Below are 15,978 nucleotides of genomic sequence, written 5' to 3'. Positions count from 1 at the left end.
CCAAAGGCAGCTGTCTTCCCTGCCCAGGGTGGAAAGCTCCCAGGGTGGGCCAGGGGCAGCAGGGTCCAGGGTCCTGGTGGGTCTGGGCACCGATGGGGAAGGGGACAGACGTGTCCTTCCCTGTCCCTCTCCCCGCAAACTACACAGCCAGGGGAAACTCCTGGAGCCACAGAGAGAATCTGACCACGGAGCAGAGATGGAGACCTCCTGAGGAAAGAGACAGACCTAAGGGGTCCCTGGGGGTCATCTCATCCAGCCCCCTGCCTGCAGGCCAGGCCATCTCTCTGGGCCTCAGCAAGAGCCGCGAGGCCTCCCCTTGGGCTGGGCAGTGTGACAAGCAGGCCTAGGCTGGGAAGTCCCCAGGCTCCAGGAAGCTGGGCCCTGCCCCGAGAGGATACTACTCAATTGGAACCAGAGGAAGCTGCTCCGTGCCTGCCTGCCCCCTGCCCGGGGAGGGCTCTCCCTGCCTCCTCCCCAGCCTCTGGTCCGCCTAGAATGGGACATCAGGGACCCTAGTAGTTGCTGAGGGCACACATCGGTTGCCCAGGCCCACTCAAGCCAGTCAGCCAAGGTCCCTAAGAGGCCCCCACAGGGGAGATCAGAGCTGTGACCCAGGGGACTAGGTCTTCACCGTGGAACACCAGGGAATCCCTGGGGCCCCTTTTTCCTCCCAGCACCCAATAGTAAGTTGGGCAGCGGAGGAGCCAGACACGGAAGCAAGATCGCAAGAAACTGGATTTTTAATTTTCTCTTTTTAATAAAAAGGCACCTATAAAACAGGTCAATACAGTACAGGCAGCACAGAGACCCCCGGAACAAGCCTAAAAATTGTTTCAAAATAAAAACCAAGAAGATGTCTTCACATATTGTATTTATATATTTATATTTATATATATATTTATATAATGGTACAAAATGGCTGGGGGTGTGGCCATGGATGGAGGGAAGTAGCTGGCCTGTGGAATTCACCTTGGAAAGCTAGTCTGGTGGCAGAGGTGGGAGGAGCAGGGGAGGGGGAGGGCATCGGGCCCTTTTCAGTCTGACCAGTCTCTCCTCTGCGCAGGAAACACTTAAGAGTCGGTTTGGGGAGTCTTGGGTCATGGGGGGGGGACTCAAGGGCACAAGGCCCGGGTTGAGACAGGGTGGGAACGTGTCTGGCGGGATTGAGGGCAGGTGGCCCCTGAACACGGGGGACCAGGCCCTGGCCCCTGGGAGGGGCTGGGGAAGGCAGGAGCTCGCAGCCAGCCCCAGAGGAAGCACTTGACCTGGCTGACGGGGTACTGAGGACAGCACCAGACTGGGAGAACTGGGGACAAATTCCCTTTGTATCACAGCTGCCAATGGGAGACCAGGCCCTCAGGTCAGGAAGGCTGGGGACGGGGCCACGGCAGAAGACACCTTGTCTAGAAATGGCCCTTGGCCCTGGGGGTGGGGTACGCAAGGCCTCAGCCAGGTAGCTGCTCTGCCACCTCACAGGGCAGGAAAGGAAGTGAGAAAAGGAGAAGTGTTTTACTCCTGGGGCTGAGGGGGGCAAAACACCCAATCGTGTATGGCTTCAGCTCTGACCAGAGGCGGGTGGGGAGCTCGTATGGGAAAGAGCCGGGGGCTGAGGGGAAGGCAGTGGCTGCGCCTGGGTGGGCAGAGCCCTGATCTCTGGGCAGAGGGACCTTGCCAGCGATCGGCCAGGCAGAGAGAAGCGGGAAGACGCCCTCCTGCTCCGCATCCAACACTCTCTCTATTCCATCCTCAGCGGGTGGAGGCTGGAGGGAGACAGACAGACTCGGCCAAACCCTTTTCCTTTCCTCCTTTGGTGATAAGAAGTAAGTGGTAGCCTCTGGAAGAGTCATGGCCCTGGGGGCTACCTGGCCCAGAGCCACCACTGCAGCAGGCAAAGGACCATCCGGCCCCCCCCAGGCCACCCCTCCACGGCTCCACACGAGGGGGCCACACAGTCTCCGCCTCGTCCTCCTTGCCTTCATCCCGGACTGGGGACCAAGGACTTCAAGTTCTGGCTAAGATGTAGCAGCAGGGGACACCAGACATCCACAGCTAGGAAGCCAGGGCCCCGTGTCACCTCTGTGGGGCAAACACACATGCACGTGCACGCGTTCTCCTGAATCACTCAGCAGCAGACAGGCTGCCGCCCTGGGGGGTCTCAGCCCTGCTGGGGCTCACCAGGTGGAAGCCTAGGTGGTCTGACCTCAGTTTAGGTGTGGGTGTAGCTACGTCATTTCACCATTAGGGGACAGGACCGGAATGGTATCCTTTATTGACCCAGAGACACTGCCACAGCGGGTAGGTGTGTCAGACTGCGTGCCCCTGGGTCCAGGGGAATGGAAGGGGCAATCATTTGAAAAAGGGGGGAAGGGTTTCTTTTATCCTTTTTTTGTGTGACTTCTATCAAAACACAGAAATACAGCACACACACAAACCGGCACAAAAGCGCAGCGCTCTATTTACAGCTACGGCTGGCGCCTGCCCACCTGGCCAGCCGCCTGCAGGTTGGGGTGGGAGAGGGGGTCAGCCACATCATCAGGGAGAGGAACTGAGGCAGGAGAAGACAGAAGGAAGAACGGCGGGGTGGGGGCAGAGAAACCAAGAGGAGGAAAGTGAAGCTCCCGGAGGAGACAACAGCAGGAGGGGGAGGGAGAGGCAGGGAGAGCTCTCCTCTCCTTCCACTCCCTGCCGAGGATTGGATACAGGGCTCGGAAAGCAAAGCTGAAGAGGGCGGACGCAGAGGAAGAGGGAAAATCGAGGCTCCGTAGGACTGGGGGTGGGTGGGCGCGGAGGGGCAGTCCTGGCGGCCGAAATGGGACCAACCCCCACCCCAAATCCCCCACCCCACCTGCCACTTCCCCCTAAGCTGCCAGCACATCTGGTTTCCACAAATGCCACTCCCCACACAAGCCCCCTCCCACCCCCTCCACCCCACCCCTTGACCCAGGCCATCCCAACACCGAAGGGGAAGAAACTTTCTTAAGGTTATCGCATTTGCAGTATCGCCCCAGCTCCAGCCCCCAACGAGGACTGCTAGAAGGGCAGGTTGGCCATGCCACCCGGCGCCGGGAGGTAGCCCATCTGGCTGTCCAGAGACACACTGCGCTGCCGCAGCGGGTGGGACACCATGAGGTTCTGCTGGGGCGGGGGGCCCATGAGAGAGCCCTGCGGGGGGAGCATGTGGGGGGGCTGGCTGTAGACCTCACCGCCCACGCCCCGCTGCTTCATCAGCATGAAATTCTGCTGGGTCATGAGGCCTTGTGGAGGGGCCATGACCCCCTGGTGCAGGCCATGGGGCACCATGCCCTGCTGTGAGGGCACACCTGTCCTGCCCAGCAAGGACATCTGTCCGGGGTGGCACATGGACATGCTGAGCCCCCGCTGGACGCCCTGCTGGCCCGGGAGGTTGGGGGGCCGGGAGGGGGTCTGCTCCGCCATCATGTTCTGCAGGTTCATGAGATGCAGATTGGGGGGCTGGGCCTTGGGGGGCTGGTTCTCGCTCTTGGGGAAGTACTGGAGGGTGCTGCTTGGCTTCTCCGAGGGGATGATCCTGGACAAGTCGAACTCGGGGATCCCCGTCGGGGTGGGCCGGATCACCTCGCTCAGCTCAGGGTCGTTCAGCACGGACGCCACCCCGGGGAGCACGCCCGGGGGGTACGCGTCGCCCATGCGGCCGGCCATGCTTTTGCCCATCAGGTGCTGCTGGGGGGGCAGGGGGCCTGGCGGCTGGCTGGGCAGGTCCTCTGGGGGCAGGGCCATGCCTGAAGGGTAGTGCTGCTGCAGGCCCGGTCCCCCGCCCCCGCCCCCACTAGGGGCCATGGCACCGTGGGGCTGCTGCAGCCGGGGGGGAAAGGGCAGCATCTGGGCCGAGCTGGGCACCGGGCCGCAGGGGGCACTCAGGGAGTCTGGGCCCCCTGGAGCCATCATCATCGAGTTCTGAGGGGGCCCTCCTGTCCCCTGTGCATTGGGGTGCAGTGGAATGTTGGAGCCCAGAGGGGTGGGGGAGGGCAACATGGTAGGTGGTGGGTCATGGGACAGGGGCTGCTGGCCTGGCAGGTTCATGCCCATGGGGCTCTGGGCAGCAGCTGAGTTCAGGTGCATCTGGGTGGGCTGGTTATTGCTGATCCCTGCAGGGGAAGAGAAATGGGGGTCAGGAACCGTGCACACCCAGCTGGGGGAGGGTGCAGAACTCAGTCCTTCCCCACTCCCCAGCCAGGCTGGTACCAGAGCTGAGGGCTTTCACCGTTGGCCTGCCCTAGCTGCGAGGGAAGGGACTCCAGGCACTTAGGTGAGAAGCCAAGAAGCACAAGCTCTGGCCCAGCCGGCCAGGGACACATCAGTAGGTGGAAAGACCACTCCAGCTTTCCGGGCTTGGCTTGACTGGGCGACAATGAGTGGAAACTGTGACCCGGGACACATCCCCACCCCACGCCCAGGGCTCTTTGGAAGCACAAAAAAGCCAGCAGGACCGCAGGGGCAGCCGCTGGCCGTGGCAACTCTTCCCACTCCCAGTGCCTTCATCAGCTCTTCTCCCCACAGCCCCTCCCTGTCCCCGCACCTGGCCCAGAGCCCTGCGGTGGTGGTGGCGGGGGGAGCAGGGGCCGGTCGGGCAGCAGCTCGTCATCTGAGGTGGCGATGGTCTTGATGGCATTGTGGTAGAGCGGGGTGGAGCTGGGCATGGCGTACTTGGACATCTGGGACATCATCAGTGACAGGGGGTTCTGGGAAGGTGTGGGGTCTGGGGAGGAAGTGAATGGCAGGCTGGGGTTCATGAGGCCGCTGGGAGGGTTGGCGGGAGGCGCTGAGGAGCTGCTCCGGGGGCCGCTAGGCGGGAGGGCACCTACAGAAGCAGGGAGACAGAAAGAGCAGGGGGTGACTGGGGAGGGGAAGATGAATTTGGCTGCTCACACTGGGGGCTTAGGAAGAGGTCAGCTCCCAAATCTCCACCTGACTCCTCCAGGCACAGATGTCCCACTCAACACAGGCCCCCCACTGTCACTACAGCCCACCTGTCTCCAAGAAGTTCCCGCAGCCTCAGGGCCCCAGGCAGTGGGGAGACCCCAAATATGACCCCCTTGAAATGCCTGGGAGATGAACATGGTGCTCCCCGTGAAAGCTCACACACAGCTGCCAGCGTCTGCCCCTCGAGCAGAGCCGTCTAACTCTGGGCCCCAGCACAGATGCCTTCACTCACTCCCCTGGCCCAGCAAGAATACCCCCACCGGGGAGGCTCCCAGCGCCAGAGGCCAGGGCCCACTTGCCTGGCCCCGTTGACTCACTCTGTTCCATGTTGCCCAGGGTGCTGGAAGAGTTCATGTTCAGAGGCGGCTGCTTGTTCTGGGGGACGCCGGGGCTGGGCATGGCTGTCTTGGGCGAGGCGACCCAGCCTGGAGAAGGCACCGCCATGGAGGGAGACTTAAGCCTGCTGGGCGAGCCGGTGGGCGAACGGACGCTGAGAGAGGAGCTGAGGACCTGGGGTGACTTGAGAGGTCCTGGCGGGTTGGCCGAAGGCAAGGGCACCATCTGTGAGGGAGTCTGGGGTGACTTGAGGTTGGCGGAGGGCGAGGTGACCAGGGGTGAGTGTACCTGGCTAAGGGTGGGCGACTTCAGATGCCCCATGCCTGGTGAGCCCATCTGATTAATACTGATGGTGAGGTCTGAAGGCCGTCTGCCCAGCCCCCGGTTTGGGGCTGAATGCACAGAGCCGGGAGGATTGGACGCAGGAGGCAGGGGCATGTGGCTGAGCCGGGTGGTACCCACGTTTGCCATGGGCATTGAGCTCTGGTCGGGGGTGAACATGTCTTGAGTATTGCCCATTTCCTGGGGCATGGCTTGGTAGGGTCCCTGGCCCCCAGAGAATCCTTGCTGTCCCTGGCTGGGAAACTGCGAGGGCATAAGCATCTTCTGCGGGCCGCCCATCATGCCGCTGCTGTTCTGGGCCCGCACCCGGGCCATCTCCTCGGGACTGAGGCCCTGCGGCCCCATCATGTCCCCAGGGCCCCGCATCTTCTGCGACATCAGCATCTGCTGCTGTGGGGTCATCTGCACATTCAGGTTCATGTTCATGTTCATGTTCACATTCATGTTCATGTTGAGGTTGCCTGGCCCCATGGGTGGGTCCACCTCCCTCAGCCCAGACTGCCCCATGGGGGGACTCAGGAGGCCCCGACCTCCACCAAACTCCATGCCCATGGGAGTGCCCGCCAGGCCCTCGCCGCCAGCTATCTGCCCGGGGAACATGGCTGGATCCATCTGCCGGTGCGCCTGCATCATCCGTTCCACCTCCATGCCCTGCCCCATGGCGCTGCCGGCCATGCCCAGGGGGCGCTGCATGCCCATCGACCGCTTCTCCAGCAGCTGGTGTCGCAGCAGCTCCTCACGAACCCGAGGGGTCATAAATCGCTCGGCTTCACCCTGCCCGCCTGGGTAGGGCACTGCGTTCTGGGCAAAATTGCCAGGCCCCCCCATAGGGGGCAAGTCTTCAGTCCAGCCCATACCCGGCCTCACAGGCCTCTGCATGGCATTCATGGGCACCTCCATGGGCATACCCTGTATGCCCCCAAACCCAGACACCCGTTGCATCTGGTTGCCTGGGAAACGGGGACCGGGGAAGGGTGGTCCACCCCGGAGCTGCATGGGATCTTGGACATCCATGGGCCCCCGCAGCTGGGCTCCCATCCCGGGGGGCCACTGATCGCCAGGCTTGCTGTGGTAGGGAGGTGGTGGTCCCCTCACCACCAGGCCCCCCATGCCCATCATGTCCTGCAGCGGGCGGCCCCCATGCAGCCCAATCTGCTCCTCCTTCCGTCGTTTCTCCTCGTAGTACTCTTCCTGCAGCTTGCGCCAAGCCACCTGCTCAGGTGTCAAGCTGTCCTGGCCCAGCCTCTGCATCATCATGTTCATCTGCTGCCCCATGTCCCCGCCCGGGGGGTGCCCAGGCACTTCATGCTCCAGCGGGGGGCCCCCGAGGCTCTGTGTCTGCGAAATCATGGACTGCAAGGGCTCCTCGTACTTCTTCAGCCCGCTGGCCGGGGCTGTGGGTGGCTGCTGGGGGGCAGGAGGGGCTTGTGCTGGTGGTCCCCCCTCGCCTGCTCCTCCGGGGGCCCCCTTGAGGAAGGGCTCAGTCTCCCCGCTGCGGAGCAGCAGCCGTTCAATGTCTCGAAGCGTCTGGAGGGAACGCTCCCGATGCTCCAGCTGCTCCTTGGACAGGCCCTCTGAGCCCACCAGGCTCCGCTGCCCATTGCCGGTGGGGGCCTCCCCAAGCAGGGCAGGGCCGGGAGCGCTGCTGGGCTCTCCTCCAGGAGGCAGCGGGTTGTTGGCGGTGGAAGCTGTAGGGGTATTCGGGTGGGTACCCCCAGTGCCACCACCCGTGCTGGCGGCTCCCACCGAGTTGGGTGTCAGGTCCTGATTGGTGTCCTCAGGAGGCCCCTCGGAAGGCAGAGCAGGGGGGGCGCTGCCTGGGGCTGGGGGTGGCGGTGGCGGCAGTGGAGGAGGCTGGGACTGAGGGGTGCCTGTTGATGGCGTGCTCAGGGGTAGCGGTTCTGGGGTGGGTGGCACTTTGGGCGCCTGCAAGAGGACAAAGGCAGAGCATGAGACAGGTAAGGGGATGCACTGGCCCATCCGCTGCTCACAGAGCACCATGCCCAGGCCAGGTGACACACTCACCTGGTCCAGCTTGGCACGGGGCACGTTCTGCTGGTGGTAGGCGAGGATGGAGTCGGCCCGGCCCTGCAGCACTGCCTCCGCAGCCCTACGCAGGAGGGTCGGGCACAGACAGCTAAGAGAGGCGGGCAGGAGGGAGCCCTCAACCTCACCCAGCCCAACCCAAGCCAACCCTGGCCCCCTGCAGGCACTCACTCAGAACCCCAGGCTGAGGGGCGCTAGGCAAACAAGGGCTGCGGCACTTACGTGTTGGCCAGGTGGGTGGTGAAGACATACACAAACTGTGAGGGAGGCTTTCCCGGGACACCCCCGCCTCCACCCCCGGGGGCGTCGGGCCGGAGGCCTGGCGGGGGCCCATGCGGGGGGCCTGGTGCGCTGCTCTCACTGAGGGGCAGTTGGGCGGCTTGGCCAGGACCCAGCTGTGGGGCCGCCATGGCTGGGTCTGCTACATTACAATCTGCACAGGAGAGGAGAGGGAAAGAGGCCCAGATTTAGAGAGGAGATCCAGTGGGGGGACAGCCGCCCACCCCCCTGCCGCTACTATACCGTCCCAGAGATGCCCAGGGACAGAGAGGCTCACTGCTTCATAGCTCGTGCCCACGGGGTCATCTGGGGCCCCAATTGGGCATTTTCACTAGTCTAGTTTCTATACTTGCCCTAGACCAGGCTTTCAAAAGGATGGAAATTGTGCGGACCATGTGGAGAGGAGGGAGAGGGAAAATGTGACCCTTGAATAGGCTCCCGCATGCCTGGCACCCTGACGGACGCTTATGGATGTGATTCCATCTAATCATCTCATCCCTGGGAGGAAGCTGTCGTACACTCCACTTGTCGTATACTCCACTTGACAGCCTCAGAGGGATGACATTACTCACCCAAGGTGACACAGCCAGGCAGTGCAGAGCCAGGGTCTGCACCAGGCAGGGACTGCAGAGCCCCGAGCTTGGCCCTGCTCCGACCCCTCGCCGTGGTCTGTGTGTGTGTATGCACATTGGCCAGGTGAGGGGAGAAGGCAAAGAGCTTGTACAGCTGATGATTCAAACGCTGAATGGTCTTCATTCTAGCCCTACCACTAACTGTTCTGCAACCTTACAAACAAGGTGCTTCCTCCCTCTAAGCCTCAGTTCCTTCATCTGTAGAATGGAAACACTAACTCCAGCCCTGCAGGAGGGGGAGGGGCTGGTCAAAGAAATCTATTTTTACAGCAAGTTCACAACTATGTCACAAACTAAAAAACTGTTTAGAAAACAGAGTTACAAAAGCCTGACATACTGGGTTCACTGCCAGGGTAGACTGGCTATCCTCGGCACCGAGCGAGGTTTTGTTCCACAGTCACAGCCCTGACTGTAAGTCCTCGCCTACAAAAGATCTACGCTTGGTCATTCATAGGTCTAGTGAGTGGGTGGAACTTTGCCACCAGTCAAGTGCCTGGCCTGCAGACAGTAAGTGACAGTACCTACTGCCCCAAGTTGTCTCCCCTGAGCTGGGGTAGCAGCCACCTTCCCATAGGCCCACGGGCAGGCTCCTCTTCTTGAAGAAATCTTCTCTAACACTCCTACCTCATTAAAGGCCCTGCTCTGGACCCTGTCTCTCCAGTTTCACATAGAATAACAAAGCCAGAAGTTTGCGGGGGCGGGGGGACTTGAGAGCTGACCTCAATGTGTGAGGGCTGCCCTGGGGAAGAGGAAGGTGCACATTCAATACACAGAACTAGGACTCCTGGGGATGTTATGGGGAGAGAGGCAGGCTTTATTTCAATAAAAAAAACTTCTAGTACAATGATAACAATAAAAGCTAAACGCTGGGGACTTCCCTGGTGGCGCAGTGGTTAAGAATCCACCTGCCAATGCAGGGGACACGGGTTCGAGCCCTGGTCCGGGAAGATCCCACATGCCGCGGAGCAACTAAGCCCGTGCACCGTAACTACTGAGCCTGGGCTCTAGAGCCCGCGAGCCACAACTATTGAAGCTCGTGCGCCTAGAGCCCATGCTCCGCAACAAGAGAAGCCACCGCAATGAGAAGCCCGCGCACCACAACGAACAGTAGCCCCTACTCGCCTCAACTAGAGAAAGCCCACGCGCAGCAACAAAGACCCACTGCAGCCAGAAAAAAAAAAAAAAAAAGCTAACACTGTTCTAAGTGTGCTACATGTCTCAACTCATTGACTCCTCACAACAACGCTAAGAGGAAAAGGTTATTTTTATAGATGAGGAAACTGAGGCCCTTTCCCAAATTTACACAAATAATAAGTGGAAGACCCAGGATATAAACCAAGGCGGTCTGATTGCAGAGTCTGTGCTCTTAACTTCTACATTATACTGCCCTACCCTTAAGAACTCTTCGAGAATCTAACAGCAATATAACTAAAACAGTAAGTGCTTGCCTTGGTATCAGGTATGGGATGTTAGCAATTTCTGCTTTGATTTCCCTGTGTTTTCAAGTTTCTACAATTGTACAGTCTAGTGTTATAAAAGTGAATTGAGGAGGGTCTGTCCTGGGAAGCAGTGACCACCCCCATCTATCACTGAAGGGTTTGGCCAGGGGCTTGTGGACCACCAGTGAGTCCCCTGGGGTGGGGGTGGGGGGTGGCTGGGACCAGATGACCTTTAAAGTGCCAGCCAGCTGCAGAGGCTTCAGTATTTGATCCCATACACCACCTCCACCGACATAATCTGCTCTTTCCACAAACATGCTGAGTCTGTTTCCTCCTCTGCATCATAATAACACCTACCTCACAAGGCTGCTATAAGGATTAAATAAAACTAGCAAAGTAGCAAAGTATCCTGCATATTTTTTCTTCCTTCTTTCTACAGTCTGGCTTTCGACAAGTTCACAATTTAACATTCTCTGGTTAGTTTCTTACGCATTAAGTTGTTTCTCCCCACACACAGACATAAGCTTGGAGGGAAAGCATCAAATCAATGTATATGGGCTTCCCAAGGGCAGGAGTATGTCAGTTTCTCCCCCATCACTAGTGTCAGGCCCAAATAAATGCTGATCAGTGCAAGAATGAGAGCGGTGGGCGTCCACCCACACCCACTCCTCGTCCTGGTGATGCGCTCCAGGCACTTGCCAGGAGTCAATTAGAGGGTAGGGAAGGGCACCAGAGACACAGGCAATGTCAGCTCACACCCAGGCTTAGCACAGCTTTGCGCAGCAGAGCCAGCTGTCCAGCTCCCGGCGATGCTGGGCCCTCACCGCCCTCCCTCTAATAACCAGTAGGTGGCAGCATAGGCCAGGAATTCATGGGAGGAGGTGTAGATGTGGCCAGGAGAGGCCACCTGAGGTTCAACCTACCCCACCCTGGTCCCTAGGGAGAGGGGGCCACTGAGCACCTGGAAGGCAGCAACTGAGCTGTCACAGTGCAGGGAGGGACTGAGTCAGAGATGTGAGATGGGAGAGGAGGAGCCTGGGCTCCTGACCCTTTGCTCCCTCTTCCCAGGCTGGGCCTTCTAAAGCCCTAGGTGAGGAGAGGGAGGTTCCCTCAGGACGGGGCTATCTTCTGGGGGCACCATGGGCCACAGCATCGTGGCAATGATGGGCACTCACTGTGGGTGGCCCCGATGGGCTTGTCATCCTCCTCGCTGTCCGGTCCTGAGCACCATTCGTCCCCACTGTATGGCTGCTTCCGCTCCAGCACACAACGCCGCTTACTCCGGGGTGCCACTTCTGCCCAGGCAGGCAGGGGTCAGAGTGAGTACCCAGAGGTCCTGTCCTCCCACAGCCGGGATCCTTCCCAAGCCCCGTCTCCCAGATGCCCCACCCCAGGGGGCACTGCCCCGGCCATGGTGGGCACTTTGCCAGCCCTTGGCCCCCACCACAACACCATTTGTTTCTGATTTCTCTCTACAGCCCTGCTGCCTGCCTCCCCTCCCCCACCCAGCACCAAGCCCAGCATAATCCTCAACCACAACTGGTTCTAATTAGGGCTGGGGGGGGGGAGGGGGAAACTGCTGCTACTCTTCCAGGCCCCAGTGCCTACACCATAGCTCCCACCAGCCAGGATACCAGGAGGTTCCTGGGAGGTGTGAGGGTCTGCTTCTCACCCCAGAGCACCTCCCTCTCCCGCTCTGGGGGCTCTGGTGGGAAAGCAGGAGAGGCATGAGACTGACCGACCAGAGGCCCCATCACTCTGTGTGGCCCCTCCATGGGTGGCACCTAAGGATGAGACATCTCCATCCAATCCTGAGAGAATGACCAGATGGGTGGGTATAATGGGGGTAAGAGAAAGGTGCCCCCGGCATAAATGCTGGAGAGGAGTGGGGGTTGAGGATTAGGCAAGGGGGCTAGAAAGATGGTTTCCCAGCAAGTGTGAGTCTAGGGCTGTGGAAGATGCTGGGGTCTTGGGGATCAGGAAATGGGGTACCTTTGGCCTCCGAATCCAGGGACGGTGTCCCAGCCTCTCGCTGCTCTCCGGAGTCCACAGACACGCTCCGCTCCCTCTTCACTTTGCCCTTGAGCGAGCTGAAAGGGGGCACCCCTGCCTGGGGGTTCTTCAGACTTGAGTTGCTAGGTGAGATCTGGTTGGCCTTGGCCCCATGGTTCCCCGCCCCCACGCCCTTCGAGCCCAGGTTGCAGGTGGGTCCTTGGTTCACATTCTGGTGCTGGGATTGGGCCCCGCCATTCCCTGTCTTGCCATGATTGGTCAACTTATTTTCTGGGTGCATTGGCTTGGCTGGGGCAGGGGGGCAGTGGCCGCGGGGGGACAGCGGCGGGCTCCCTGGAGCTTCTCTCCTCCTAGGGTGGGGTAACCTGGAGAAGGTGGAAGAGACATGAAAAGTTAATCCTGCTAGGGGTGTAGCATGCCTGGATTTTAATCGCCCCATCCTGCCTCACCTAGTGGTAGGGGAGGTGGGGGCTGAGTGGCATCTTAAGACCACCAGCTATCCCCTACCCCCCTCCATGGCTCCTCAGAGAAGGGGTGATGCCCCTCTCCACCTTGGGTAGAGAAGATGGGGCAACCCCCTCCGCCCTCCAATCCCCACAATTCAAACGAAAACCAGGGCCTCACATTGGCAGACTCCAACCCACCCCCAGCCCCAGCATCCAACAGACTGCAAGCCTCCATGGCAAGCCCCCTCCACTAGCACCTGGCCAACACTTAAGCATCCTCTTTTCAAGGGTTTGCTGTCTTCAGACTCCTTCCAAGGTCCCCAAACCTCAACTGCCATGTGTCCCAACACCAGCATGGAAGGGGCACAGGACCTGAGGGTCACTGCTCATGCCCCAGCCCCATTCCCCTGGGGAAGTGGGGAAAAGCACACCAGAGAGTGGTACCCACTGGTCCAGACAGCTCCCCAGAGCAGGAGGGGAATGCCTCAAGAGGGTCTACTAGTATGCCTGGCCGGCAGGCAGGAGCAGGAAAAAAAAATGGGAAGGGGACTGGTGTGCAAAGCAGACTGAAGCCAAGGATTCCTGCAGCCTAGGCTGCGGGCCCTTTAAGCTCCAGCCCGCTCCCCCCACCGCCTCCCCCTCCCCGGAGACCTATTAATAGCCGCTGGAAAGATCACATCACGGGAGAGGATATTTATCCCCCCTCATTCCACACCAGCTCAGATTTATTTCAGCTCTGCTGTCCTGCTGCTGCCGCCTGGCCCTGTCTGCCGGTTTCTCCTGGAGAAGGGGAGGGAGGCAGGCACCGCCCCTCCCTCCAGCTCCCACCCCCAGCTAGACTGAGGCCAGAGGGCGCCATCGGACCCGACAGTGGGGTGGGCAGGGGTCTGCTCAAACCGTTTTTAAGAGGAAAGGGCTGGAAGGGACTAGAACAGCAGGCTTAGCTGGTTGCCATTCCCCTCTGTCCCCTGGGCCCAGGCACTAAAGCTGTGGGCTCCTGCCTCGGGGCAGGCCTTCCCATTCTGACCCCCCTTTAGCCCGCTGGTGGCCTGGAAGCCAGGTACTCAGGGGGGCTCGCTTTCCAAGCCTGCACAGTTCAGTCCCATCACTACTGGGCCCTTCCCTTCCCCTCACTCCACACACATATCCCGCCCTCCGCGACACCCACACACCTTGTCTTGTTAGCCAGGATCCTCATGGTTCCCACACACAGTGGGGCTACGGCCCCTGTGCGTGCCCAGGGCCCAGCCAGGTACTCGGTACTGGAGCAGGGACTGCAGCAACAAGCCCCAAAGAGAAAACTTGTGACTTGGGGAGGGGGTGTGAGAAGGGGAGGGGAGACGGGAGGACCCAACAGCCCTGGGACTAGGGAACTGGATAGGGTAGGGTGTGAATGGCAAGGAAGGATTACTAGTCGGGGTCTGGATCCTAGTGGCCGCTCCTATCCCCATTCCTCCCGCACCTTACCCTCAGGGAGCTTGCAGTCTCTAGCAAGACCCCCCTGGGCCACAGGGGCAGAATTCACTAAAAGGATGGGTTGCAAAAGTGCCCACTTGGGGCGGCCGCGAGGTCTGTCAGGCCACGGGGTGGGGGGGGGTCTCCCGCCCCCAGGCACGCCCCTCACCCGGGGGACGGGGGACCCCCTGGCGTCCCGCCCCCAGCGCTGAGCCCTGCCCCTGGGCGCCCAGGCGGGAAGGGGGCCGCGGGTAGGGGCGATGTCCCGCCCCCAGCTCGAGGCCTAGCCCGTGCCCATCCCAGCAGGCCCGGGCGGGCAGCGAGAGGCCTGGCGGGGCCCCGGGGCTGCAGCTGGGCTCTTCTGGAGACCAGTAACGCTGGCTCAGATTCCTCCCCGACCGCAAGAATGCAGGAGCCTCCCCTCCCCCCGCCCCAGCACCCCACCCCGCCCCCTTCGGCAGAGCCAGAGCGGAGAGGCCGAGCGAGCGAGCGAGAGAGCCAGCGAGCCGGGGAGCGGGCGACGGGCAGGACTGCAGCGTGCCTCTCCCGGCCCCGCACGCGCCGCCCGGACAGACCCACGGCCAAGTGCGGCGAGGGGCCTGGCGCGCGCCACGGCGGGGCCGAGTTTCGGTCCAGCGCTGGGCGCCGCCAGGCAGGGGCCCTGGGACCCACCAGCACCCAAACTCTGACTCACACACACTCGCAGCTCACACGTGGACGGGGAGACAAAGACACGCACGGAGCCCAGGAAACTAGAGGCGCGCTCACGCCGGCCCGCGGAGGTGTGCGGGAGGGCGAGGGAGGCGCTGGCCGAAGCAGGAGCACAGAAGCAGCCTGGGGCATGTTTCCAGAGGCGGCCAGAGGGCAGAGAGGGAGCGCATCGACTCACTGAACAGATGAAAAGACTGAGGCCCGGCCACAAGGGAGCCATAGAAAGTTGAGCCCGGTAGTCACAAAGAAACACACACACTGGGCCATAGATACACCAACAAACAGACTTACACAAACACAGAAGCCTCACCCGACCACCCCCAGCCCTGTCCCCCCCTCCCCCCGCAGATCCCAGAAAGGGGTGGGGGGAGAGGAGGAGTCTTGGGCCAGAAGCTTTGTCCCGGTGACAGGCCCAGCCAGACACCGGCCCACATTCCCTGCCGAGCTGCCGGAGGCTGGGCTGGGACCTGGGGTGGGTGGGGGCCCACACCAGTGACCCTGTGGGAGTCTAACCCTAACTTAACCCCAGGGCACATTGGCCTTCCCCACCCCAGCTCTGTCTCTAGGGAGGGAGGCTCCTCAGGGGAAGATTCCAAAGTCCAGGGCCTGGCTGGGAAGCAGCCTGCTGCCAGCCCCCATCTCCTGCATCACGCGGGGTCGGGTGCGGGGGGGTTGGGGGGACTGAGGCGGGGAGAGCTGGAGGGCACCTGGGCTTAGGGGCAGGCCTATGGGGCTGACATGGGTCCCAGGCTTCCACCTTCACCACCTTGCTGATCCTCAAAACTACCAACCACCTGCCACGACAGCATTATTATCCCCATGTCACAGTGAGGAAACTGAGATCTGGGAAAAGGACGTGACGGGCCCCCGGGTCACGTGACCGTTACATGGCAGCCCCAAGACCCCATTCCCCTGGTGTTTCCCCTACACTGCAGTGTCCTCCCCTCAAGTCATGACAGCTCATCTGAGCCTGCACCAGACCGATGGGCTTCCCACACGCCGCAGGTCACCGGACCCAGGCCCCCAGGGTTGGGGCAGGGCAAAGGCCACCCACTTTCCTCTGTTTACAGCTTCAAATATTGGGACATCTAATAATCTGGGAAGGGGCTGTTAGAAAATTAGTCTTCTCCAGGGCACCCAGTCAGGCCGAGCCTCCTCTCCAGAAGAATCTTGGAGTTGCCCTCCCCTCTAGGACTCCACCCCCTCGCTCCCACCCAGCGGCAGGACGAGCTGAGTCAAGTACAGATGAGTCAGGACTTTCTCATCTCATACCTCCCCCCTTTGCCCCTCAGGGGTCTGCCCCAGATCCCAGAGATCCCC

General features: G+C 61.0%; 1 protein-coding gene across 9 annotated transcripts in view; it reads right to left on the bottom strand.

Moving 5' to 3' along the window:
* Nucleotides 1–724: 724 nt before the first annotated feature.
* BCL9L (BCL9 like) overlaps nt 725–15,978 on the bottom strand; it is a 28,718-nt gene continuing 13,464 nt past the window's right edge. For 6 of the 9 annotated variants that reach the window (XM_081238509.1, XM_081238510.1, XM_081238512.1 and 3 more), the window contains 8 exons: nt 13,665–13,766; nt 12,026–12,411; nt 11,209–11,328; nt 7,906–8,116; nt 7,663–7,747; nt 5,277–7,563; nt 4,556–4,837; nt 725–4,124 (listed from right to left, as the gene is read on the bottom strand). In XM_081238509.1, the coding sequence (XP_081094635.1) occupies nt 3,031–4,124; nt 4,556–4,837; nt 5,277–7,563; nt 7,663–7,747; nt 7,906–8,116; nt 11,209–11,328; nt 12,026–12,411; nt 13,665–13,690 (4,491 nt within the window). In that variant the 5' untranslated portion in view covers nt 13,691–13,766 and the 3' untranslated portion in view covers nt 725–3,030. The remainder of the gene's footprint in view (nt 4,125–4,555; nt 4,838–5,276; nt 7,564–7,662; nt 7,748–7,905; nt 8,117–11,208; nt 11,329–12,025; nt 12,412–13,664; nt 13,767–15,978) is intronic. The other 3 variants (XM_081238511.1, XM_081238513.1, XM_081238508.1) reach the window with 1 other exon arrangement.

This window comes from Mesoplodon bidens, assembly GCF_964165515.1.
Source record: "Mesoplodon bidens genome assembly, chromosome: 7".
NCBI lineage: Eukaryota > Metazoa > Chordata > Mammalia > Artiodactyla > Ziphiidae > Mesoplodon > Mesoplodon bidens.
The sequence above is the reverse complement of the archived record's forward strand: the minus strand, read 5'-3'. Positions and strand labels throughout refer to the sequence as shown.